This window comes from Eschrichtius robustus, chromosome 21 (assembly GCF_028021215.1).
Source record: "Eschrichtius robustus isolate mEscRob2 chromosome 21, mEscRob2.pri, whole genome shotgun sequence".
NCBI lineage: Eukaryota > Metazoa > Chordata > Mammalia > Artiodactyla > Eschrichtiidae > Eschrichtius > Eschrichtius robustus.
The window spans coordinates 14,191,581-14,216,613 of record NC_090844.1 but is presented as its reverse complement, the minus strand read 5'-3'; the positions used below and the strand labels follow the sequence as shown (position 1 = coordinate 14,216,613).

At 38.7% G+C, this 25,033-nt stretch overlaps 1 protein-coding gene across 3 annotated transcripts in view; it reads left to right on the top strand.

Moving 5' to 3' along the window:
* The window catches only part of PDLIM3 (PDZ and LIM domain 3), a 30,393-nt gene extending 7,141 nt beyond the window's left edge, over positions 1 to 23,252 (top strand). The window contains exons 2-8 of one of the 3 annotated variants that reach the window (XM_068532014.1): positions 1,798 to 1,949; positions 3,602 to 3,686; positions 12,485 to 12,552; positions 17,274 to 17,537; positions 19,159 to 19,286; positions 20,904 to 21,015; positions 22,354 to 23,252. In XM_068532014.1, the coding sequence (XP_068388115.1) occupies positions 1,798 to 1,949; positions 3,602 to 3,686; positions 12,485 to 12,552; positions 17,274 to 17,537; positions 19,159 to 19,286; positions 20,904 to 21,015; positions 22,354 to 22,543 (999 nt within the window). In that variant the 3' untranslated portion in view covers positions 22,544 to 23,252. Of the gene's footprint in view, positions 1 to 1,797; positions 1,950 to 3,601; positions 3,687 to 11,895; positions 12,084 to 12,484; positions 12,553 to 17,273; positions 17,538 to 19,158; positions 19,288 to 20,898; positions 21,016 to 22,353 lie in introns of all 3 variants that reach the window. The other 2 variants (XM_068532015.1, XM_068532016.1) reach the window with 2 other exon arrangements.
* Positions 23,253 to 25,033: the final 1,781 nt, after the last annotated feature.

The following is a 25,033-nucleotide window of genomic DNA, read 5'->3' as shown; positions in this document are numbered from 1 at the left end:
CAGTGGGAACTTGCAAAAGGAACAATGATAGGTTGCCATTAATAGCCATAATCTTTGGGTATATAAGGACTAGTTATTTTTGTTTCACAAGTTCTGATTTAAATGTCCATTTCATTCATTTTTCAAGTAATTATTCATCAATTCCAAACACTGAGTATACACTGTGAAGCATTAGGAATATACATAATATTATAGACATCCTCAAGAACTTCCAGTTGGGAAAACAGACACTACACAAGTAAATAACAAACATGAAAGTAAAAACTGTCTTCATAAAGGAAAACAACAGGGTGTAACAGTGGAGAATGATGGGGAGGGGGCTGGAGAAACTACGTCAGATGTCTGGGGAGGTCTCTCTGAGAACATGACATTTAAGCCTAAACCAAAAGGAGGAGAAGAAGCAACCGGGTGAAGAGTCGGGGGAAGCATTTCAGGAGCAAGTTAACAGTGTGCACAAAGCCCAGAAGAGGGTGCAAGCTTGGCCTATGTGAGGAATTAAAAGGAAATCGGACTAGCTGTAGAGCAGTGGATTGGGAGGGGCGGGGGAGTGAGAATGGTGTGAGATGATGTTAGAGAAGTAGGCAGGGTGAGACCAGGTGAGGACTATTAGGCAGTTGTAAATAGTTGGGATTTACCCAGAAAAACTGGGAGTAGGTATAGCCATCAAAACAATCATCGCCTTTAACTGTATACTCAACATGTTTTTGTTGAAATAATTTGAAATATCTGAAATAATTTCAGATTTGCCACTTTCTAAACATTTAACAACCATATTTTTCTCATATCATTTCCCCCCATATCATTCCCCGCCTCCCCTCCAAAAAAGAAACCCATGTGGATTTCTCGTAGACAGCATAAGGTTAGATCTTGTTTTTTTGTTTGTTTTTTTTTTTTACCTAGTTTGACAAACTCTGTTAAAAAACAGAACGTGATGTGTTTTTAGGCCATTTATATATAATGTAATTACTGGTATGGTTTAATTAAAAGCTACCATCTTGTTAGTTGTTTCCTATTTGTTCCATCTATTCTTCATTCATGGAGAAGAGACTGTGAGTAGATACAAACTTCTCTTGTGTCTGTGGTTCCCACAGGTTCTAGACTCTCAATGCTTAACTCATACTTGGCCTTTAGCAATTTGTTCATAATTTTAGCTAAACTCTTCTTAACAACTAGTACATTTGGCCCCATCTTCCTCCATGCTCTGGTACAGGTGAGCCCATGCTTGTCTTTCCTTGGAGACTCCCATCTTTCCTTAGATTCCAAGCTAGTTGGTTGCCCTGCAACTTCAGCTCTCTGAAGAGTCCACAAAAAGTCATAATTTTGCATATTATCTGGCTTCTTCTTGTTAATACAAGAGTGATTCTCTTTCCAGCTTTCTATATCCCAGGTACATTATAGGGATGCTAAAGTAGTTTCAGTTCAAATATTAAGGCTCCCCAGATGTAGTAATGTTCTATTCCCAAATAGAGAGTTCTAGGTGACAAAAAATCCTAAGAAACAAATTATTTTCTTTAAAGCAAAGAAAATATGATCCAAACGGGGAGTTATGGAAGATGTTTTAAAAGAGAATCAGAGATGTCATGATGGAGGAAATGTGGTTAGTAAGAAACAAAATTATTCACATAATGGGAAAATAGAGATAGCACAACTGATCAGTTAAGAGTTATTTTAAGTGAGATTTAATATGTCCTGCCCAGTGAAGCATTTAAAATGTTACCAAGGTGCAATGTAAACGTCGGGCACAAAACTCAAGATGCTGCAGGGTGTTGATTTTAAATGTGCGATGATTTCTTCCAGATTACTCCAGGAAGCAAGGCGGCAGCTGCCAACCTGTGTCCCGGAGATGTCATCCTGGCTATTGATGGCTTCGGTACTGAGTCCATGACTCATGCTGATGCACAGGACAGGATTAAAGCAGCAGCACACCAGCTGTGTCTCAAAATTGACAGGTGCTCTTTAATTAATGGTGTTAAAATTTGATCTGTTTTGCAGAAGAACCTGAACCAGAACTATAAATGATTTCATCTTCCCAGTGAGAAGGAGTATATCAGGACACAGAATTTTGACTGGCTTTTTTTTAATGTATCAGCCACTTTGGTCTGTTCTTCACTGAAGTCAGTCAATCTAGTAGCTGTTAACAAAGGATTTCTAAAAAGAATCCTCTGGAATGTGAGAATAATGAAAGAGGCTAAAAGAACTTTTTTCCTGTACTAACGCAGTTAGTTGACCATGAAAATAGAACCATTTAAGGTATTGGCCACATAAACACCGAACAGCATGTCTAGTTATACTGCTGTTCTAAACATGGTAGAGAACATGGAGTGGAATTTAGAGATGCTCCTAAAAGAATCTCGTGCTTGCCAAGATGTGATCATGTTAAAATTTGGTTGCTAATATCCTGTATGCTATTGGCTGTTTTGTACTGAATTTAGCCCAGAAGAATCCCACAAGTTATGAGAGAGTACGTGTACATGAAGGTTTTAGACAATGAGACACTTCTGACCAAAAACAACATTAGGAAATTGATCTATTGCCATCAGACTTGTGATCTGAAACTGAATTGTGAAAATAATGATTTGTTATCGTGGTTGTTAGCATGTGTGTTTATCCTCTTGCTGTTGTATTCACAATTTTCCCTGCTGTGGTCCAAAAGGCACAATCAGTCGCCAATCTGCCATTTCACAAGGTGAAATCGACTCTTTCCCTATCTATGCATAACCTGTGTTCCTGCCAAGCACATAGTCCCGTAGGAGCCACATGATCCCAAGTAGATACATGAGAAGCGTTGGACAAAGCACATTTCCTTGATGCTAACAGCAAATCCACCTGACAAATCATTCACTGCCTCCTGTGGTGCCCCAGGTAGGACAGGAAGGAAGTTGAGGAGATCTAGGGATCTAGTCTGTCCTGTGGTCATCTGCAGGGTATGCCTCCAGAATCTCCCTGTCCTGTACTGCTTCCCACATGCACTGGAGACCCACTTTCTCCAGACCCTGTACAATGTCCTCGCCTTAGTTCAGATTGCTACAATCAAATCCCATAGGCTGGGTGGCTTAAGCAACAAACATTTCCTTCTCACAGTTATGGAGGCTGGAAGTCCAAGGTCAGGGAGCCAGCATGGTCGGGTTCTCGGTGAGAGCCCGCTTCCTGGTCATGTCCTCACATGGCCTTCTTTGGTGCATTCACACAGAGAGGGAAGAGATCTCATGCCTCTTCTTTTCATAAGGTCATTAATCCCACCATGAGAGCCCTACTCTAATGATTTAATCCAACCCTAATACCTCCCAAAGACCCCACCTCCAAAGGCCATCACACTGGGGATTAGGATTTCAACATTTGAACCTGGGGTGTGGGGCGAGGACACAAACATTCAGTCCGTAGCAGTCCTCCAAGCAATTCTGATCCATTCAAGTCTTCCCAGAAGTACACTAAAAACATAAGACTAATTCAATAAGACAATACAGGATAATGAGCAAGGAATACTGCTTTTGCTCAAAGTACCAAGGGTTGTTAGTATTTTCAGAAACATAGGAAATTAAAGTATACTAAAACTAGAAGTACCATTAGAATTTGGGGTTTACAAACGTTGTTTTATTTACAGGGCGGAAACTCGCTTATGGTCTCCACAGGTAACTGAAGATGGAAAGGCTCATCCTTTCAAAATCAACTTAGAATCAGAACCACAGGTATGAATTTTGGAGTAAATAATGTTCACATTATGTTTCCTTTTAAATGATGTGGATACGTTCCAAGAGGGAAAAGTGGCAAATATTGAAAAAACTGGAATAAGCCACCTGATGAAGTGGTTGTCTTTACTCTCTGAGATTAATTTATATTAACTGTGTCTTCTTACATCAAGAAAAAAAGAGAAGTATGCCTAGGCAAACACCTTGTTAAAAGACAAATATGTTCTCATCAGGAAAAAGTAAGCTATATCTATGTATAGTCCACTTATTTTTTCATTTTTTATGATGGACATCTGCCAAATGACCATGAGGTAATCCAAGAAATTTAAGATGTTAACACAAAACAAAACAAAAATAGGGTCAACCATTTGAAACAGGTGTCTCTAATCTAATAGTTACTGTGAACTTCAATTCCTCAAGGTCTTCACCCAGCTCTTATGTTACATCCTTCTTTAATTATCAGCTCTGGCATTCTATAATTAAGTTTACTCTAGGAGAAGAGTTTTGCATTATGTAATCATGATGATATGCTGCCTGGGCTGCTGAATTACAAAAGATAAAGGATTTTCCCTTCAGGCAACTCTATATAATAAGCTAAATTAATCTAATAATCTGATGCTTATCTGACTATGTCTACTTTCAAAACCCCCAAAAAACTGCAATTAAACCAACCCTCAATTGTGCTATATGGGAAATGTCATCAAGAAAAGGATTTTAGAACCTCTGCTTGGTCAGAAGCTCCCCAAGTTTAATGAGACAGAGACATATAAATCGAATATCCCTTTTTAAACAAGTATCCCTACTAAACTGATTAGATATTCCCAAAGTGTAGTTTTTCTATATATCTAATGAAAACGAACTGAAAGTATATTTATAATCTATGCTTCAGCAAGATATCCCCTTTCAGGACCATCAACTCCTGAATTTGTCCTTCAAGTTTTCCATTTACCCCCAAAAGCCCCCATTCATTTTACTCTTGGTAAAAACATGGAGTCCATATGTACATGTGTCTCATAGAGCTTCTAAAGATTTAAATAAAATAATATAGAAAAAGAACTTGGCACAGTGAAGTGCTCTCAGAGATGTTCAGTTAAGTGTATGCTCTCATTATCGTTGGGCATGGCACCCCTCCCACCAGCCTGTGATCAGAAGGCCTCCTGGCCTTTCTTGACAGTGAGATAGAAGGCGGCACAGAGCTTCCTGGAGACCAGGAATGTCTTCCTCATCACTATCCAAGGGTCATTACAAATTACTTTGGATTAAAACCTTATTTTCAGTTAAAATAAAACCCCCACCCCAACCCCAGGAGAAAAAAACATACTAAGTAGTTTAACTTTTAGAGGGAATGAGTTTATTAGATCCTTGTCCTAGACTTTTGATTGGAGGGAAGGTAGAGCCTGAGCCTAAAAATCACTAAAAGCAAAAGGAGGAGAAAACAGGCCCCAAAGGGAGTGAGCAGGATATGGAATATTCATGAAGGCGGAACCGGTGTGTCTGTTCTCCTTACTCTGAGTCCCCCAGGCATGGCACACAGCAGGCGCTCACTAAATAGCTGAGAAGTGAATGAAAGGAACTGGAGGCCCTAAAGATAAACTTCATTCGAACACCGCAGTCCTGGGAACCAACTATCAGACTGGTGTTCTACTGCCACCCCCAGGGGCTGCACGCGAGGCAAAGAAATCATGAAAGCTGAGGGGGATGTTTAGGTCAGGTAAGAGTGCCGCTCTTCAGGGTAGGTGAGTAAAAGGTAAAATGGACGAGACAGGTGATCCATGTGGTGAGAAGCGCTCTGCATGCTGATGGTGGCTTACCCCAGCATCCAAGGTGGGTGGGCGAATAATGTCTCTAATCGACATCTTCCTGATAGAAGAAAGGCTGCAAGAAGGAATAAGAACAAAGTTCTCCAGGCAGAGCTGCCCCTGTCGACAGCCCTTGGCAGGAATGCCCGAGCCTACCTGCCTCCTGCAGCCCTCATCAACTCATCACTTAGAGGCAACACATGAGAAAGAGATCACGTGGTGCTTTAAAAAACAGAAAAGGGAAATTTAAGGCTCACGTACACGCATATATTGACCTCCCCAATCTCTCATCATCACTAGGACAAACCGCACAGAATTCTGAGTTTCCTTTTTCCATAGAGAGCAGCGGTCCCCAACCTTTTTGGCACCAGGGACCAGTTTCGTGGAAGACAATTTTTCCACGGACGGCAGGGGCGGGGGAGGTTGAGGGGGTAATGCGAGCGATGGGGAGCGGCAGATGGAGCTTTGCTCGCACGTCCGCCGCTCACCTCCTGCTGTGCCGCAGACAGGTACTGGTCGGCGGCCTGGGGACTGGGGACCCCTGATATAGAGTACACATCCAAAATTGTACTGCACCCTTTTGCACATTTCCATTCACAATTTCTCCTAATTTTTGAAACCCGCTTTCATCAATACGAGATGCTAAGATGTGGGACCAACTACACATGTTTGACCAAAGTACCAAATCTCCAGTGATCCCTGATCATGTTGCAGCGCCCACTCTAGCATGTGGGTGACTCAGCAAGTATGTATTTTATTAAGCACGGGGTGAGCTTAGAGCACACGATTGGAGCCTGTGTTTTGCTAACATCTCTCCAGAATTGGAGTTTTCAAGGCAATTGTCTGAGCTTTACTCTAGAAGAGGCCCCTTTTGCAGATCTAGGAGTATTAATTTATGGCTATGGTTATTCTAAGAATTAATTTTAAAAGATAATCCAAATTTTAAATACTCTGGCCTCTTGTCAATCATTTATTAGCCCATGTGTCCTGAATTTTGGGGTCAGACAGTATGGATATTTATGATACTGCAAAGGGGGAAAAGATAAAGAATGAGATAGGTTTAAAAAACAAAAAGGTGAAGATTGGGTTAAGGGCTACAGAAGTCAGTCAGATGGAGCTTTTGAACATTCCATTAGTTTGAGTCATGACTAATTTCTTACTTGCACCCTCTCCAAGAGGTGGGTGTTTGAAGGGCTCAGAGATAAGGACCATTTCAGCTCTTCCCCTAAAGGACCAAAATATTCCTACTCCTCACGAACCTCAGGCCAGATTTATGCATGACCAGTTCACATAACTTGGCACTTTAGGATCTTCCCCACAAAATATAGCTAAATTTCAGCATAACCTCTCCTATCTGAAAATCCTATAGCGCAAACTAGAACAAAATGCACTGATAAATATCAAACAGTGAATTTAACTTGTAGACTGAGACTGGAGAAAGGCTAAACTGTGGTTATGTTTGTATTCTTTTTTTTTTTTTTTAATTAATACAAAGCTATGCAAAGAGATGTCTTTTCTTTCTACAAATAAAGCAACCCCTTCTGGACAACAAAGATGTGTCAGTCTGAAAAACAAATACCGTTAAATCTTTAAAATGCCATCATATATGAGGGGATTCCCTGGCACTCCAGTGGTTAGGACTCCGCGCTCTCACAGCCGAGGGCCCGCGTTCAATCCCTGGTCGGGAAACTAGGACCCCACAAGCCACGCGGTGCAGCCAAAAAAATAAATAAATAAAATAAAGTAAAATAAAATAAAATGTCATCTTATATGAATAGTAAAATGCTGTTGAGCGATACAATATTTGAGCTCTTGTTTCTCAACCCAAGTCGAACTTCTATTGTAAGTTATCTGACCTTTGCTATTGGACTTAAATACTATTTTTCATTTTAAAAGCAATATATAGTCATTGGGAAAAAAAACCCATTACATCCTACCATCCGAGTACAGCCACAAATAATAAAATGTTAGTGTATTTTTTCCAGTTTTTTTTCCCCTAGGAATAGGTTTAGGCTTTGGGGACTTTTTCTGACACAGTTATAGTAATAATGATACGAAATTTTAATATCTAGATTTTTTCATGTTTCCGTGCTATTATTAAATAGCTAAATTTTGGTTTTATGAATTCAGACTCGAATCTTAGGCTTAAAAGAAACTTTAGAGGTTGTTTAGATCGACCCCCGGCCATTGGATAAACTCTTTCCAGACAGTCCTGAACATGGCCTATGAGCAGGTGCATTTTTCTATACAACGCATTGCTCTAGAGAAAAGGTATGTGCTAGAGTTCTCTGTCCTTCTTCAAAGCTTATATTCTCCAATAAAACATTGCCCTCATCTTTGTTTAATATTCGCTGAACAATTCAAACTTATAATGCAGTTACCACAAGGCAGGAAAGATGCTTTTCAGAAATAAAAACGCTGTTTTCTAAATGAGAAAGGATTGCATCCTTTCCATAAAAGATTTGATAATAAAGACATACTATATGCACAATCAAGTGGGGTATGGGTTGAAATTGTCATATTTTCATGAAATAACTTTATTCTACAATGTTTTCATAACTGGATGGCAGCCTACACAAATTTTCATAAAATCCCCATTTCCCCAAACTCTTCCCCAATGAGATATGGGGAACACGTGAAACAGATCACTGAAGAGAAAATAATTATAAGGGTGGCTTTATTTTTCAGTTAAGGGGTGAGCATGAGGAGGGGGGCAGGGGTTGTTCATAAATTCCAAACATGATAAAATATCATCATTTACTCAGTGTGGCTTGATCAAATATATGATCACTTGACATAGTTTCCCTCATTTCACAGGCATTTTTTTCTTATAAATAAATAGATCTGTATATTATCACACATGTATCAAACATGTTGTATCTGTTGGAGCTGGTTATTGTCTCAGTTCTCAGACCGAATGTTTATCCAAGTAAGAAACTGAAAGGTGAACTGTCTTTGAATGACATCATTGCTGAGGTCATTTCAAGGACGTGGGAGATTGCTGTCAAGAGGTGCATATTCTCCCAATGGCAGCGGATCTCTGTCAAGTTACTTAGCTTTGATTCTGGCAGCTCTAGCATTCCATTAATTCAGAATATTACTCCTTAATATGAGCTCCTAACATTTAAAAATAATATTTAAAAATCTAATTAACTGCGATGATTACTTGTTGAATTCTTAAGACATAAGAATCATTTAGATGCTTTTGTCTGAGTAGAATAAACACAAGAGCTGGACTCTATTAACTGCTACATAATTTTTTTTACTAGTATTTTCCATTACTAATGATTTTCCAGGAAAATATAAAAAGGAATTAAAGTGGAATAGCAAACTTCCCGTTGGTTTTGTCTTTTGATTCTGTGTGACCATCAACAATGATGTAAGACTTGGATAGAATGTTGCCTCTCTGTGCTGTATTTAAATGTTTTGTTTACCTTTAGTGTATACACTTCATTGTGCTTTTTTTGGAATGACTCCAGCAGCCCATAAACTAATGCTTTGCAAAACCCAAATACAAATGTTTGAAGCCTGTATTAGAAACACTTCCTTTTATGATCTGAGTGGAAAATAGAGTTTTACTGTTTTATTTTAACAAATTACACTTTTGTGACTTTTGCGATACATAACTAAAACTGAAAATGGCAAAGGAAAAGCTTGGAGCTAATTAACTTATGTGCTGCTTTTTGGAAGTACTACTAGAGGCTATTATTGCACAAATATTTTCAGAGAAGATGCCTCATTTATAGGACAGTTGCCAACCATGTTTATTTATAATTTTAAGACAGAAGAAATAAGGGCAGAGATTTTTTTCCCCCATAAAGCCATCACATTATTTTACCTAATTTTTGTAAATTCAATTCTATATACCAAGATCTTTAAGGCATATCACTCTCAGTTTAAAAAAAAAACAAACGCTAAATTCCACAAAGCTTGATTCCTTCAGTACTTCCTGATTCACTCTTTTAATTAACCTGAGAGATTTATAGTCCACCGAAGCTAAATTAGGCAATTAGCCTTCTGTCTTCTTTCATATCCAAAAGAGGAGCAAAGGCTTGAATCATGGCCTTTGTTATTACTCACGATTATTTGCCATTCACTTTTTTCATGCCATAATAACAGCTAATCATAATGGTTAATCATAAAACATAGCCACTCCAAATTCATTATTAAATCAGCCAAAGCAATCAGATTGTACCAGTATATAAATGTTCGCACACATTTTCACATATTCTGGATTCAGCATTTTTCTAAAGCCATATTTGGTTGTTTCAGTCATTCTGCTATCTAATATCAGCAGCTACATTGTCACCGAACCAACTTCTAGGCAGTGAGTCATTATTCTGGAGATAAAAAAACTGAATCAATAAGATATTAGTCAATTCAATCATACTATAGAATCACAGGCTTTGTATTCAACTCAGACCTTCTTTTCAAGTTCAGGAGGCTGTTAAATTTTGCTGCCCAATGTTGATGAGAGAAAAGCTCCTCTTTACCACATCACAGATTTTTAGGTACCACGAGATTTGGGGCAGCTAGAGTCAAAGACTCTGCAGGGCTAGTATTTGAAGCTGCACCCCATTTGCCTTGTCATAACTGTTTTTTTTTTTCATAACTATTTTTTAAGTGGGCTTTGCCAACAGGCCTAGATGGGGGAATAGGGAGTGTGTGTGACAACTGCCTGCTCAGGAGAACCAAAAAGAAGCAGTGTGCTGCTTGGGTCTCTACAGTAAGTCATTGGTGTTCTCTGGAATCACCACGCAAAACTGTGGTTCCACCCCTAAGAAAGGAATACAATCTCTTTTCTTAAAAGCACCATCCCACACCTTACTCACCTACAATGACAAGAAAAAAAAAATGACACGAATATTACAACACCTTTTTATTCTTTTAATCAAAACAGTCTCCATTAACCATTTCAAATAATCATAAATGTTTGTACTGTTTGAGATCCGTGTGAAACACTGGTGGCACGGTCAAAAGTAAAGGAAGTTGATGTGAATGTGTGAGCAAAAATATTGTAAAGACAGATCTTACTAATTCTGCCAAATGAAAAGATTTGGAAAGAGAATCAGCTTGTGTGTATTTCAGCATTCCCTTTTGGTTTTCTTCTGTTGCTTAGAAGAAAAAAAAAGTTTAATGAACTTCACAAAATTATAAATCTGTATAAGAATTGGAAGACATGATTCCTACATTAGAAGACAATAATACAGAGTTTCAGATCACTCAGGCATGTTTCACACCCAGAGTTTAGGACTGAAGTTTGGTCCTTTTCCCAAAGCAATGAAGTGAAAATCCTTTTGTGAATCATAAAAATTAGCTATCTCTAAATTGCTGACTTAAGTCTTTCTGGGACTAGAGTAAACATGAATCCACAACATGAAATCATCACAGTAGAAAGGGAGGGTTTTCTATAAATGTTATTCCTGCTTTCATAAGGAAAGTCTTTTAATTCCTATTATTTTTTCTAAATTTAAGGTTATATCTTAATGCAAATTAAGAATTTTGTTTGTTGTAGGAATTAAGAAAGAAACAGGAAAAAAAAACTTGGATTAGTTATGATTCAGTACAGTTATTCATAAATGCTCACTCCCTTTCTGATTGTTTTATTCTCCCGTTTTCTAAAATGGGGGAGATTTTAAGATATTACTAGAAGAGAAAGCATATGTAAGTTCTACTTAAGAAAATGTTAAGTAATTTTTCTAAGCCAAAAATCTCACTTCCGACACATAATTTCTGGATTCAAACGAGTCTTATGAGAATGTCTTAAAAGCTCTAGATGTGGGGCCTTCCCTGGTGGCGCAGTGGTTGAGAGTCTGCCTGCCAATGCAGGGGACATGGGTTCGAGCCCTGGTCTGGGAGGGTCCCACGTGCCGTGGAGCAGCTGGGCCCGTGAGCCACAATTGCTGAGCCTGCGCATCTGGAGCCTGTGCTCCGCAACAAGAGAGGATGGGATAGTGAGAGGCCCGCGCACTGCGATGAGGAGTGGCCCCCGCTTGCCACAACTAGAGAAAGCCCTCGCACAGAAACGAAGACCCAACACAGCCATAAATAAATAAATAAATACTTAAAAAAAAAAAAAAGGATAAGACAGGCACCTAATGTGGAATAATGTATTCTTTAAAAAGAAAAAAGAGCTCTAGATGTAGAAGTCAGTAGGGAGCAGACAAGAGGTATAATATTCGAATTATTTTATAATATTTCAGATAAGGTCAGTTCCTTTGCACCTGAACATTTGGTGGGTGATTACAGCACATGTAAAGTTCACGGCGAATGCAGTCCTCCTTTAACCTGGCCATTAATCTCGCAGTGGTAAAGAAACCTTGATTAACAAGAGCGATGCTGTTGATTTGCGCGTTAACGGCTTTGTTGTGCATTCTGTGGCTCTGTGTATTTTGTCTGCCATTGTACAGGAGTTCAAACCCATTGGTGCCGGGTACAACAGAAGGGCCCAGCCTTTTGTTGCAGCAGCAAACATTGATGACAAAAGACAGGTAGTGAGCGCTTCCTATAACTCACCCATTGGGCTCTATTCAACCAGCAATATACAAGATGCGCTTCACGGGCAGCTGCGGGGGCTCATTCCTAGCTCACCTCAAAAGTAAGTACTCCACTTGGTTTCTGCCCACCATGTTCTTAATGGTGATAGTACGGCTTCTCTTCCTTTCAAAAGTCCAGCTCTTGCTGTTTTATTTTTACTTTCCTGAAGGCACGATCAGATTTTTATCTTAAAGACAAGCATCTAGAACATGGTTCTAATGTTCTGGAGTCCAATCTGCCAGTTCCCTAACATTTAGTGAATAGATGGTTAAAAGGAAGAAATCGCTCTGGTTCCATCATCACCCTTCTTAGTCATGTCAATATTTGGTGGTAAATAATCCTTTCTGTACGATTATTGTTCATTTAATTTTATCTAAATATATATATGTATATATATATATATATATATATATATATATTAGTCTTCCACTGAGGGACTTTTTTAACCCTTTGTTTTTACAGGATGTGAACTACTTTGAACACAAGCACAATATTCGGCCCAAACCTTTCATAATCCCAGGCCGAAGCAGGTCATAAAACTTTAAGATTGTGAAGTTTGGAGTGCATGCATCTTTAATACATCCTACTAATCACCAAGACACATAACTCTTAGGTGTTTGGAGTGACTTTTCTCATTTTGAAGCTTATTTCAAAAGCAAAAGAAACAAATTCACTTAGCAGAGAAGAGAGTAAATACTGACCAGATTATAGAGCTGTGAAATATTATGCAATCGCTGTGTGTATTTATAACTGATACCCCTGCTGTTCTGAGGATCCCGTCCAGAACACAGTGACCTTTTGAGGCAGGCAGACATACCCTATCCCAGGGCAGGAACGCCCAGTCAGCAGGAACAAAAATGAAAACCAGCCCCCGGTCAGGAGTAAGGAAGCAGGTGAGGCAAACGTGGAAAGGCTGGTGTAGCTTTCCATGTTTGACAGTCTCTGATCATTCCATCTCAGCACCTAATTCTCACTGCACCATCAGAGCCCAGTGGGTAATGCCACTCATTCTAGCTCTTACATAAAAATAAATTTGCTTTCTTATGGATACTTGCAAAGGAAGAGAAGCCACTTGAAAAGGAACTTTTCCACTTGGGGAAAATAAGTATAAAGAAAGAAAGAGCTGGAGGCAGAGAGATTTATTGGGTTACCCTCATGGGTAACTGTGCACACAGTGGAATAAAAATGAGCAAGATCCCTTCTTGTCTGTCAGTCAGAGAAACAGATCATCTTCAGATGATCCTTCTCAAATCTTCTCTAGAAATTGAATTCCAACCTACAAGGAAAGAAATTAATGCCCTGTCTTGCCACATCAGGAAATAGTGACTTCGGGAAACCTCAAACCCATTCCTCTGACCTCAGCTACATCAATCAGCCCAGAGGAAGGAAGTTGGGGGTTAGGCTGGATCAATCCTAACAGGTTAGGATCATTGAATAATGATCTACATCAGGTGTCACTAATAGGGGTCCATAGGTGGAGTCAATTCACAATGTTTTATTTAACCCTCCTGTTTTTAAAAATACTGAATTTAAGTTTAAGATGGAACATCTACTCTCTATCTTGCCAAAATGCCCATCACGCCTAAGCGTATGATACCTGGCCCATTTTCATATATGTGTGACCCTCCTGGCCCCTGGAGACATCTGAGTTTATGATGCCTGCTGTGGATGGTCAGTCATCACTTGATATATGATTTCCGTGTGCAGACCTTTCTATAAGCTATAGTCAGGGCCAGAGGATTACCTCAAAATAAGTCAGACAATTTTGTGGTATCAGACTCAGAAAGAAGGAGTGGAGTAAAAGAGCAGGAGAAAGATGCTAAAAAGGCAATGACTACCAAATACATCTGCCCCCACTACATATTATATCCCCAGCACCTGGAAAAGGGGCTGGGACAGAGTACATGCTCAACAAATGTTCATTAGATAAAGGAACAAAAGCCCAAGAGTACCTAATCAGACTTCCTGAGTAGCAAGAAGAATCAGGAGCTGTTGCCCTTCCCTCATACTGGCAACTCTGAACAATCCTTTTTTTGCTTCCTTCATATTCCATTTTCCTCTGTATCTTTTCTCTATTTCTCCACATTAAACAGCTTCCCAACCCCACTCTAAATAACATTTAAAAAACTGGATTAAAAGTTAAAATGCTCTTTTACTACTGAATAAATATATACATAATATATACATCTTCCCAGAGAAGCAGAGTAAAGTGGATATACTTGCATTCTTTTGAGCTTGGCATAATGGTAAGCTCACTAACTTGAGCTATAGGACTCCACGAGGCTCAAATAAAATGATACATTAGAGTAACACAGATCTTGCTTTTGCTGAAGACCAATAACATTTAATTTTATAAAAATTCAGGGAAGGTCAAGGCGATTCAGGTATGTAATGCCCTTCTTTTACATTTTCATTTAATTCAAACATGGTGATAATAATAAGCCACTCATAATTTTGTCATTGTAAGCTGGTGCCTTTCAGCCTAGCTAAATTTGGAAGAGGGGAGTGGAAAAACAGGGATGAGAGGATCTGCTTAAAAAATAGGTATCAGTACATAAACCTTAAAAAAATTATAAAAATGCTTCTATTATCTTTCCTTTCTTCCTGTGCCCCCTCAATATTTGCTCTAGCTTCTCAATTTCTTGTTCTTACCAAATGATTCTTCATCAAGGTGGAATTTTGAGTGACTACTTACCAAGCAATAACTACACCATTAATAAACAACTTTTGAATCAGAAGTAAGTTGGAGATGCTAATATATTCATTTCCCTGGGTCTTACTATTAGTTAGGGTTCTTTCAATGATTTCATCATAACTGAAGCATATTAAAAGACCAGTATTTTCATATGAAAATATGTAAATGTTTAAAGCCACAGCTATCATTAAAAATACATCCAAGGCTAGATCCAAATGATAAAATACAATCTGGTGAGTGGTTTTTGGACAAGTCACTTCCAGAAGCATGTCCCCAAAAGTCTATATACACACCAGGGAAATTAGTTCTCTGTCTAATGATCTATCCAGGTGTATGATAGTAATTGAGTGTATCATCAGCCTTACAGGTTGCCAAGCCAGTAAGTCAATGTCAAGAAATCTCAATGGTATCTACCTTTCCAGGTCACAGGAATAGGTCATGGTGACCCATGATGATCTCCACAGTGACTAGAGTCCATGAAAACTATTTTATTTAAAGCATCAGTTCAAGAGCTCTTTTAAAATTGTCCCAGAAATTTATAAAAAGATAATTGTTTTTTGCTTAGGGTTTATTTCCTATCTATTCAATAGACATGGGCCCCTAAATAGAATGATAAAGAAACTAGGAAATAGAAGACACAATCTCTGCTTAAATAAAATTATATACACAAGCATGCATGTATATAAGAACACTAATAACAGAAAAAAATGTAATACTAATTACAACTGTAAAATAAGGTATATCCATAAGTTCTGAGTTGACCATAGTTTACCTCTCCACAATCTAGCACCATGCCTGGCACACAGTAAGGTCGAGTAGTTATAAATCCTTGTTCAAAAGGTTCACTATTTTGAGCCCAAGTCTCCCAATATTGAAACTCAGTGTTTCAAATCCCTAAATTACAATTTAATAAACTTCATTATACTGAGGTCAAATCAATACGATCCTGACTAAACTGCACTGTAACTGAAATGTTATTTCTATTCTTTTACCAACTGAAGTCAATTTCAGCATAGTGTTGAGCCTATGAAAATGGTGAATAAACCATTTGACATTTCTGTATGTGATCAACGAATTTACTGATTGAGATTCAAACAAGTTCTCAGTAGTTGGGAAGTGAAGGAGCAAGTTCATATATACCTGCCCCATTCAGTCTTTGCAGGTGGTTGACCTGGATAACACAACACACAAAAAAAGTTTAATTCGTCTAGTGACATGGGTTGCCCAGACTAACAAGGCTGCAGCATTGATGAAGCCAATAAAATCAATGCCCAATATATGCTTTTGGTTTTTGCTCTCTGAATGGGGCTGAGGTTGGCATTAGTAGCCCTAGAGAGTAAATGCAGGTATGCGGCCATACTTGAGCCCTCAGAGAACACTGATTTTCAGGTAAACACACCATATAAATTGTTCTCTGCCTTCAGTTTACAGCAACACTAACCTGCAGGCATGACTGAAGTTCACATTAATATTACTATTTCTTTTAGCTTTGTCTTAAATGACTGTGCTTAAAAAAAACAATATATTCCATTTTCTCAAAAAATGCATTTCTCATGCTGCACTTAAAATGCATGTAGAAAAATGGCTTTTTAGTCATTGGCATCAGTTATGACTAACCTCCTATCCATAGAAAATTCTACTCATAGAGAATAAGAAATTTTTGTAGTTGTCCTTAAAATTGCATGACTGGCCTTTCTGATGTTTTAATAATGAGTTGCCTTAATTTGTCTTTAAAAGGAAATGAGAACTATGCATGGAAATATATGTGTGCTTCCAAAATTTTAAAAGAAATAGCTATGTATGAAAGAAATATATATATCTTAGCTCTAAGTAGCATTCACAGAGTTTGAGATCACCTTATTTCCCCTCTAATCATTCATTTCAAGGTGACAGGCATTTATTGGCTGTTTCCAGAGCCTATATCAAATCACCGAACAATTTTTTAAAGTGTAGTCTTCACAAAATGAAAGAATGAAAGTAGAAAAAGTTAAAATAGTAAAATATTTACAAAATAGTCTTAAAACATAATCTCTATCACATAACCTACAAGTTGCCAATTACTATTCAATTAAGGCCCAACTGCATTTCTGAAAATACTTCTTATTTTGAAATGTTTAACCTAAATATTTGATTGGATCTTCATGCTGCATATTCATATTACTATTTGTGAAGGATCATTCATTAATATTTTAGTTTTAAAAACTGCAGCTCAGAAATGTAAAAGGATGTCCCGCTAATGTAATTTCCCTGAGCCACTTCCCTTATGCACAGCTCTTTTTACATGAAACCTTCGCCTCGTAGAACGTATTGTCTAGTAGAACAGAGCCAAACAATGCAATATCACCTGTACCTTTTAATTTTGTTAAACGTTTTTCAATCATGAATTTTTAAATGTCTTCCCTTTTGAAAATAACTTCTAGCCAGAAATAAATATTTCTTTTTCATTTGATTTAATTCACTTCTTACTTTTAACCTCTCTGTACTTGTTCTCTGTGTTCTCCTGTCTGGATTTTCTGGTTCCTGTGTCATCTCTGTGTAACGTGGTCATTAACACAGTGGATGCAGTACTCCGTCCGGTATTGACGGTGGCAGTGGACGTAGCACCCCTTCTTCTGTCAGTACTCTTAGTACTATTTGCCCAGGTGACTTGAAAGTTGCTGCTAAGATGGCCCCTAACATTCCTTTGGAAATGGAACTTCCTGGTGTGAAGATTATACATGCTCAGTTTAATACACCTATGCAGTTGTACTCAGATGACAATATTATGGAAACACTTCAGGGTCAGGTTTCAACAGCTCTAGGTGAAACACCCTCAATGAGGTAATATGAGTCTTTTTGAACCATCGGCATATTAACTAAACACATGGGCAATGTCAGCTTTACTGGTGTCTTGTAACACTGTCTTATCATTGAAAGAAAGCTTTGTGAAAAGCTTTCAAGAAAAAATATACGGATTTTTTTCCGTATAAATAAATAAATCTAAGGATTTATTGCAGATATCTAGGCCTAATGATACGGGCGATTTGAAAAATTAACCAAGTAGAGTTTTATGTGACAGATCACAATAAACTGAAATCATGGAAGGACCAAACGTATATGTCTTTTGAAAAACTACAGTGTAGTTTACGAATGTCTGGTACAATACTTCTCAAAAGTGATTTATAATCTGGGATAATCTATGTTTCTCCTTGGGGGGTCAAAAACTGGGAAAGGGATGGGAGGTTCAGAGAAGTTTTAAAAGAGATGATACCTCTTCTCTCTTCTAATGGCATTTTGTGGAGAGTTAATTATTTCTCATTTAAAATTTTTGCCATGAATAAGGGTTTATAAGTGAATATCTCAAGCTACTGCTATAGATATTTAATTTCCATTGATCTCTATTTTGACTAATTTCTTCTTTATTATGCATATTTGTTCAAAGTACTTTTGCTATCAAGCATTTTCAATTAAAAATATTTATTATAAGATAAAATCTTATTACTTCTTTCAATATTATAGAGCCATTATAAAGTATGATAATGCTTATGAGTGCTATGTAACAATATCCCAAAGATAACTCTTGGGATGAATACAATGTGATAATAATACCATAATGTATTTCAAAGCCATTTGCAAGGAGTTTCAGATATATAAGATGATTATTTCCAAATATGATACTGGTAATAAAAATATGTGCAAATAGCAACTACCTTTTCTAGATAATGCAATTAAATGACATAAAATAATAAAGCATCTCAGTGCCTGGCATGTATTTTTATTGTTCATCATGAATATATCTGTAGAAAGTTTATTAAAATAAAGCTTCTATCATTTTTGTAAATGAATTATAATGTGGCTATTTAGTAGCCAACAAAGCTGACTTCTCTGTGAAAGTTGCTACATTATGCACTTTCAAACACCGACAAGTTGAATTTCTTCAATTTACAAGAAAAACGATACCTTTGCTGTCTACAGGAGTTAACAAAACTAAACCATACACTGTTGGTTTAATATCAGAAACGAATCTGAATTTTACTGACATCTTTATGACTGAGAATAATCAAACCGGGCTCACTCGTGCACTTTCTATCACGTGTATGTTGTCTTTTTTTTTCTGAGAAAGGTTAATTTTGTTCACATTATAATTATATATCCATCAGACACAAGCATTATTTTTTAAATTACTATTTCCTAACAATCACATTTTAGTTGCCCTCCAAAGGATTTTGCCACATGGAGAAATGCGATGTGACCCCCAGGTTAATTACTGATATTTTTAAGGCAACCCGTGTGAATTCACATTATATTTTTAGCTATTGATATAATAGAGATTAACTTGAAAATACTGAATCTCTGTTCAGGAGTTGCTGTAAATATAGTGATCACTGCTTGTTGATATCTTGTGGCTTCTTGCACATACACACACTCCTGAAGCTGCTTCGCCCACCATGTTGTGTTTCAGTGAACCCGCGGCCTCCCCAGTGCCCCCCCAGTCGGATGTGTACCGGATGCTCCACGACAATCGGAATGAACCTACTCAGCCTCGCCAGTCAGGCTCCTTCAGGGTGCTCCAGGAACTAGTGAACGATGGTGAGCAGTCGTGAACATCTGCTGAAATGCTATTGATAGAGGCTATTGGAAGGATCAGGGTGGGGGAGGGCAGCAAGCATAATGGGAACGAGAGTCTAAAAACCGATTTTAATCAGTCATCAAATGATTCTTTGCTGAAAAGGACTTGGGTGGTGCTTGGTTAAGGAAAGGAGCTTCCAGACATATCCACGTAGCCACCAACTTGGTGATTAAAGGGTGCTGAAGATAAATCCCATCCACAGTAGTCAAGGGCTAGCTCAGCTTATAGATCATAAAATGTTGCAAAATTTCTCAGCCTCCCCCATATTCCAGGGTATCATGATCATCAAAATTTTTAAATAACACTGGAATGAACCCTTACTGTGTTCCAAATCCTGTGCTGAGTGCTTTGCACACATGGTCATTTAATGCTCACAATAACTCAGTGAGGTAGGAGCTATTATTTTCCCTATTTAACAAAAGAGAAAATGAGGCATAGAGAGGGTGGATTTGTACAAAGTCACACAGCAACTAAGAAACAGAGTTGGGTCTCCAGCCCACTCCTGCTGTCTTCAGAGTTCATACCCTTACCAATGTTTTTCCACTTCCAAAAGATATACTGTCCTTCAGAAGTTGCACAAAAATGCAAAATGCCCCATTAATATAGCCACTATCAAAAAAAAATGGAAAATGAGTGTTGGTGAGGGTATGGAGAAATGGGGACCCTTGTGCATTGCTGATGGGGAATGTAACATGGTGCAGCCACTGTGAGAAACAGTAAGGTGGTTCCTCAAAAAGTTAAACATAGAATTGCCATAGGATCCACAATCCCACTGCTACGTGTATACTCAGGAGAACTGAAAGCAGGGACTCAAACCCATACTCGTACAGCAGCGTTCACAGAAGCATTATGCACAACAGCCAGAAGGTGGAAAGAACCTAAACGTCTATCCACACGCGAATGGATAAACATAATGTGCTATATCCATAAAGTAGAGTATTATTCAGCCTTAAAAAGGAATGAAAATTCTGATACATGCTGCAACATGGATGAACCTTGAAAACATTCTGCTAAGTGAAATAAGCCAGAGACATAAGGACAAATATTGTACGATTCCATTTATATGAGGACCCTAGAATAGGCAAGTCATAGACACAGAAAGCAGAATAGAGGTCACCAGGGTCTGGAGGGAGGGGGGAATGTGGAATTAATGTTTCCTGGGTACAGAGTTTCTGTTTTGGATGATGAAAAAGTTCTCGAAATAGATATTGGTGACGGTTGCACAACATTGGGAATATACTTAATGCTACTGAATTACACACTTAAAAATCGATAAGATGGTTGATTTTATGTATATTTTACCACAATTAAAAAAAGAAGAATGCAAAATGCTCTCTGCCCCTCTGGGCATTTTGTAACAGCGCCCTACGACAACAACTACAATTTTTAACTAATTTTGTTTTGTAAGGTCCCGTTTCAGAACAAATTATTCTTGAACCAGTCCTGCTTCTTCCTAAATGATATCGTGGGCGCAACTAAGAATTCCTCAGGTTAAAGTGCACACCTTAAAATAGAAGTAAAGTATAAACTGTTGCCAGCTGTTCCCTTGCCATAAATGGAAACACTTTGTTTTTCAGATGACCGTCCTGCTGGAACTCGGAGTGTGAGAGCTCCAGTTACAAAAGTGCACGGCGGTGCTGGCAGCACACAGAAGATGCCACTCTGTGACAAATGTGGGAGTGGCATTGTGTAAGTTTCATTGTCAACCCCAAAATTCATCATAAATCTTGCTGTCAGCTCTCTATTTCTTGAACTTTAAGACTCCGTATATAGAAAAGCCTTTAAGTTTTATGAAAAACAAATTTCTATTCATCAACTTGAAACATAATGTCCACACATTTGGCACATTTTGACCAGAATTCCTTCGATGTACCCCAAAATTAGCATAGAAGGTGAGTCGGATATCTTGACGTATAATTTCAGATATATTCTGGTGAAAAGAAACCGCCCCAGAAGTATATTTAAAAAGTCATTTCCAAGAATAACTTCACTTCAAAAAACCCTCCCTTTGTTAATGTATATAGTCTTTGAACACTTCCTTTTCTGTATAAACCCAGGAAAACAAATATGGGGGTCACCCAGTTATTAATTAAAACACATTATCTTTACGTGGTTTCTTAAGTTGCACAAATATTGAAATATGATTTTTAGACATAGAGTCAGCTTCCATTTCAAGGGACTTCATGTGTGAATAGCCACGCTTGCTAGTTCAAATCTTCAAGTGAACCAGAGCATTTCAGTCTCTCCACCTCATGCCCCAAGTGGCCACCTCTTCCATCCCTTTTTTCTGTTCCTCTGTCATTAGCTCACACACTGAGGCACCATCTGTCCCCCTACCCGGGACTCATCCCAGGAGGGCAGTGGGAGATAAGCCTGGTTACAGCACAGAAGGGGCTGTGAGACAGAGAAACAAGCAGGACAGGGAGCTGGGAGCAGACAGGACCTCATAACACACAACAGGTTGTGATGTTACCCAAAGCAATTATTGCTCCCAAGTTGGAGTAAACTGTTTTGACGGTAGAGGCCAAGTCCACCCACCAGTGGAAATTCCATCTCTGCCCTTTGACCTGTTCTCTCTGTGTTCCATAGAATAGAGGCTGGACCACCAAGCTAGACAGTAATCAGAGGGACTTTTAGTTGTGTAGACAACAACCTTGGCCAAAATCAGAATCCTTTGCAGAGGTGTCTGTTTTATCTGTATCATCTCCCCCTCTTTCAAAGAAACAACGGGGAATGATCATGAAGTAAGGATCCTACCACTTTTCTAAAGAAAAAAAAATCTGTTTGAAAAAAATCTGAAAAATATTCACACGTCAACAACAGAGAGACACATGCGAAGCTTTACTATGGTTGTCTTGGCTCTCCCTGACAACTACATCAGTTCCACAGCTGTGCCCAGGTTTGCAGCTATTGTTTCCTGAACGTGAAACAGATAACACCTGCCTTATCTGTAGTGCTGTCTGCCTTTGTATCATGTTTCTGGCTTTGTGGGGGTTTTTTTCACGAGGCCTCCTTTTCCCCCAACAGTGGTGCGGTTGTGAAGGCGAGGGACAAGCATCGGCATCCAGAGTGCTTCGTGTGTGCTGACTGTAACCTCAACCTCAAACAAAAGGGCTACTTCTTCGTGGAGGGGGAGCTGTACTGCGAAATCCACGCGCGGGCCCGCATGAGGCCCCCAGAGGGCTACGACACAGTCACTCTTTATCCCAAAGCTTAAGTCTCCGGCAGACGGAACATGCACTCACCCAGGCGCACCCTCACAGGCAGACGTTAACGGCTTGGGGCAGAAGTAGAGCAAAGGGCTGACTCCAAATCTAGAACCAAGCTTTTAGACACTTATTGTATCCTCAGGAGAAGGAATGGGAGGCAGATGCCTGCTATAACAGAAACGTACATTCAACTGTATTTCTCTTTGGGGCTAGCAATAACTTAATGAAGTTTAGAGCAATCATTTTTATGTCACACTCTATATTTTACATTTATAATATGACCATCAAACATGTAAATATCAAGATTTTAGGGGGAGTCCAATTGCCCTTCCTTAACCAGTTGATTTTGCAATTGCAGTTCTTATGACAAATGACAATCCTGTATTCTAAGACAGCCTGCAGGTGTCTGTTATCTGTTTTAACTATAATAGTGCATGTCAGGGAGAAATTCCCTAGATCTCTCTAGTTTCATATTCAAACAGTTATACTACTGGATGCAACATACATGATAAATACATAAAACATTTTAAAAATACCTAACGAAGTGGCACTCAATGAATTCAGATAAAATCAACATTCCAATGAGAGGGCCCAGTCATATCTCGTCGTGTACACTAACAACTCAGGTATTTTAAGAAGAATGTGGCTTCTTTAGTTTTCATAACTCATTCACTCTTCTGATCCCACAATTTCTGCTGATAGGAGGGGAAATTTTAAATTTGCTACTTAAAGGTGATGCAGTCTCTTTCAGATTAAAACAGTTTCTGCTGCTTTGAAATAGTCTCTTTCATTTTAAATGTCTCTTTCAGATAAATATTCAAAGTCAAGGTTCAGGCTCTATCAAGGCTAGTTCTTTATTCAAGGCTGACCACCACTACCTTCTCCTTCCCAAGATGGCACCTCCAAGAGGAGACATTTAGGGGACCCCCTGGGGAAGGGAGGGGCTGCTGGTCTCCTGGGGTCCTGCTCGTATTCTCTGCTGAAATCCATGATTCCACTTGTGCTCTGTTTTCTCAACATAGTTGGGATCAGGCAACAAGCCCACCTCTACAACCACCTCCAAAAGTCTCAGCTCAGCCTTCCCTGGATTCATGGATCCTTTGCATCTCAGACATGAACCCCATCTGGCCCCTGGCTCTGCTTTGTCACTTTGCCTCTCACTATGGTGGCTCCATGGCAATGCCCCGTTACTTGCATGTCTTACCTACTTCCCATGCTCCTCACTGGGGACACAGGGGAGCTTATGAAACTGTCCTCTCCAAGTACAAACATGGGAACCAGCAGGCTGGGGCGGTGGGGACTGTCTCAATCCCTCAGTCTCACCACTGTGTCACAAAGTCATCTCTACCCTACTGCAGCTGCTGCCTCTGGGCCTGGAGCAAGGATTCTCCTATTGTCCCAGATGGAAAATAGGGCCTGGGTTGTATTGCTCTGGGATTCTCCCAAACTTAACTAATTATTTCTGACCCTGACCTGTCTGAGGTTTTGAACCAGTGAGAGGAGCCAGAACACCTGCCTGGCCCCTATGGGCATTTGAGATCAAAACTGGAACCCCTGAACCAAAACACAAATTCATTCACAGAGCTATTCAAATAAAATAGAAAATTCTGCAATCAAAGAAATGAATATATTCAAATACATTACTTTTTTTGTTCAGATGTTATTTTAAAATATTTTTTCTGGTAAGGATATAATCTTAAAAGTTTGGAAGCTAGAGGGCAAGTGCATGGTAACTGACTTAGGAAACCTGAGAAAGTTAAAATCCAAAGCAGCAACGGAGAAAACTGAAAACCAACCCAATTTACTCTCCAGCATCTTGAAACAGCATGGGAATTGACAGCACCAGGCATTTCTGGACTAGGGGATAAAGGTGGAGTTACGATAAGGAGGATCACATACAAGCTGTTTGAAAAGCACTTAATCCCCACTGTGTCCCCTCTCTGTCCCTCCCCCTCACACACCCAAGGCACTTGTCAGCAGAAGTGTGCCTGGTGTTATCTGGAGAAGGTAAAACAGCATCTCTGGAGTCAGGAAGTGCCGTTGAAGGTATGTGTACCACATTAAAAAGAAGTTAAATAAGAATGAAAGACTCATGAGAAGGAAAGTGTAGATTAGACATTATATTGTACATTAATGTACATTTTACGTTGGATATCAGACAATATTTCCCTTAAAATTATATTTTACATATTTTATATGTAGTAGAGTACATAATGAACTTCTTAAGTTCAGATGTTCAATAATGAGAAAAAAAAGTAGTACAGTTTGAAAAAAAGTAGTAGTATAGTTCTAATCTGAAATTCAGGAAAGATAGGACTTAAAGCTGATAATTCAGTCTCTGTGACTAAGGCTTGTGAAGCATACCCTAAAATTGCATGTTCGTTATTTTTATTCTTTTGACGATTAAATCTAGAAATTTAAACATATAGAGGAATTTATGACAGAACTAATCAATAGAAATGAATGCAATATAAAAATCGTTTTAAAATACGTAACGT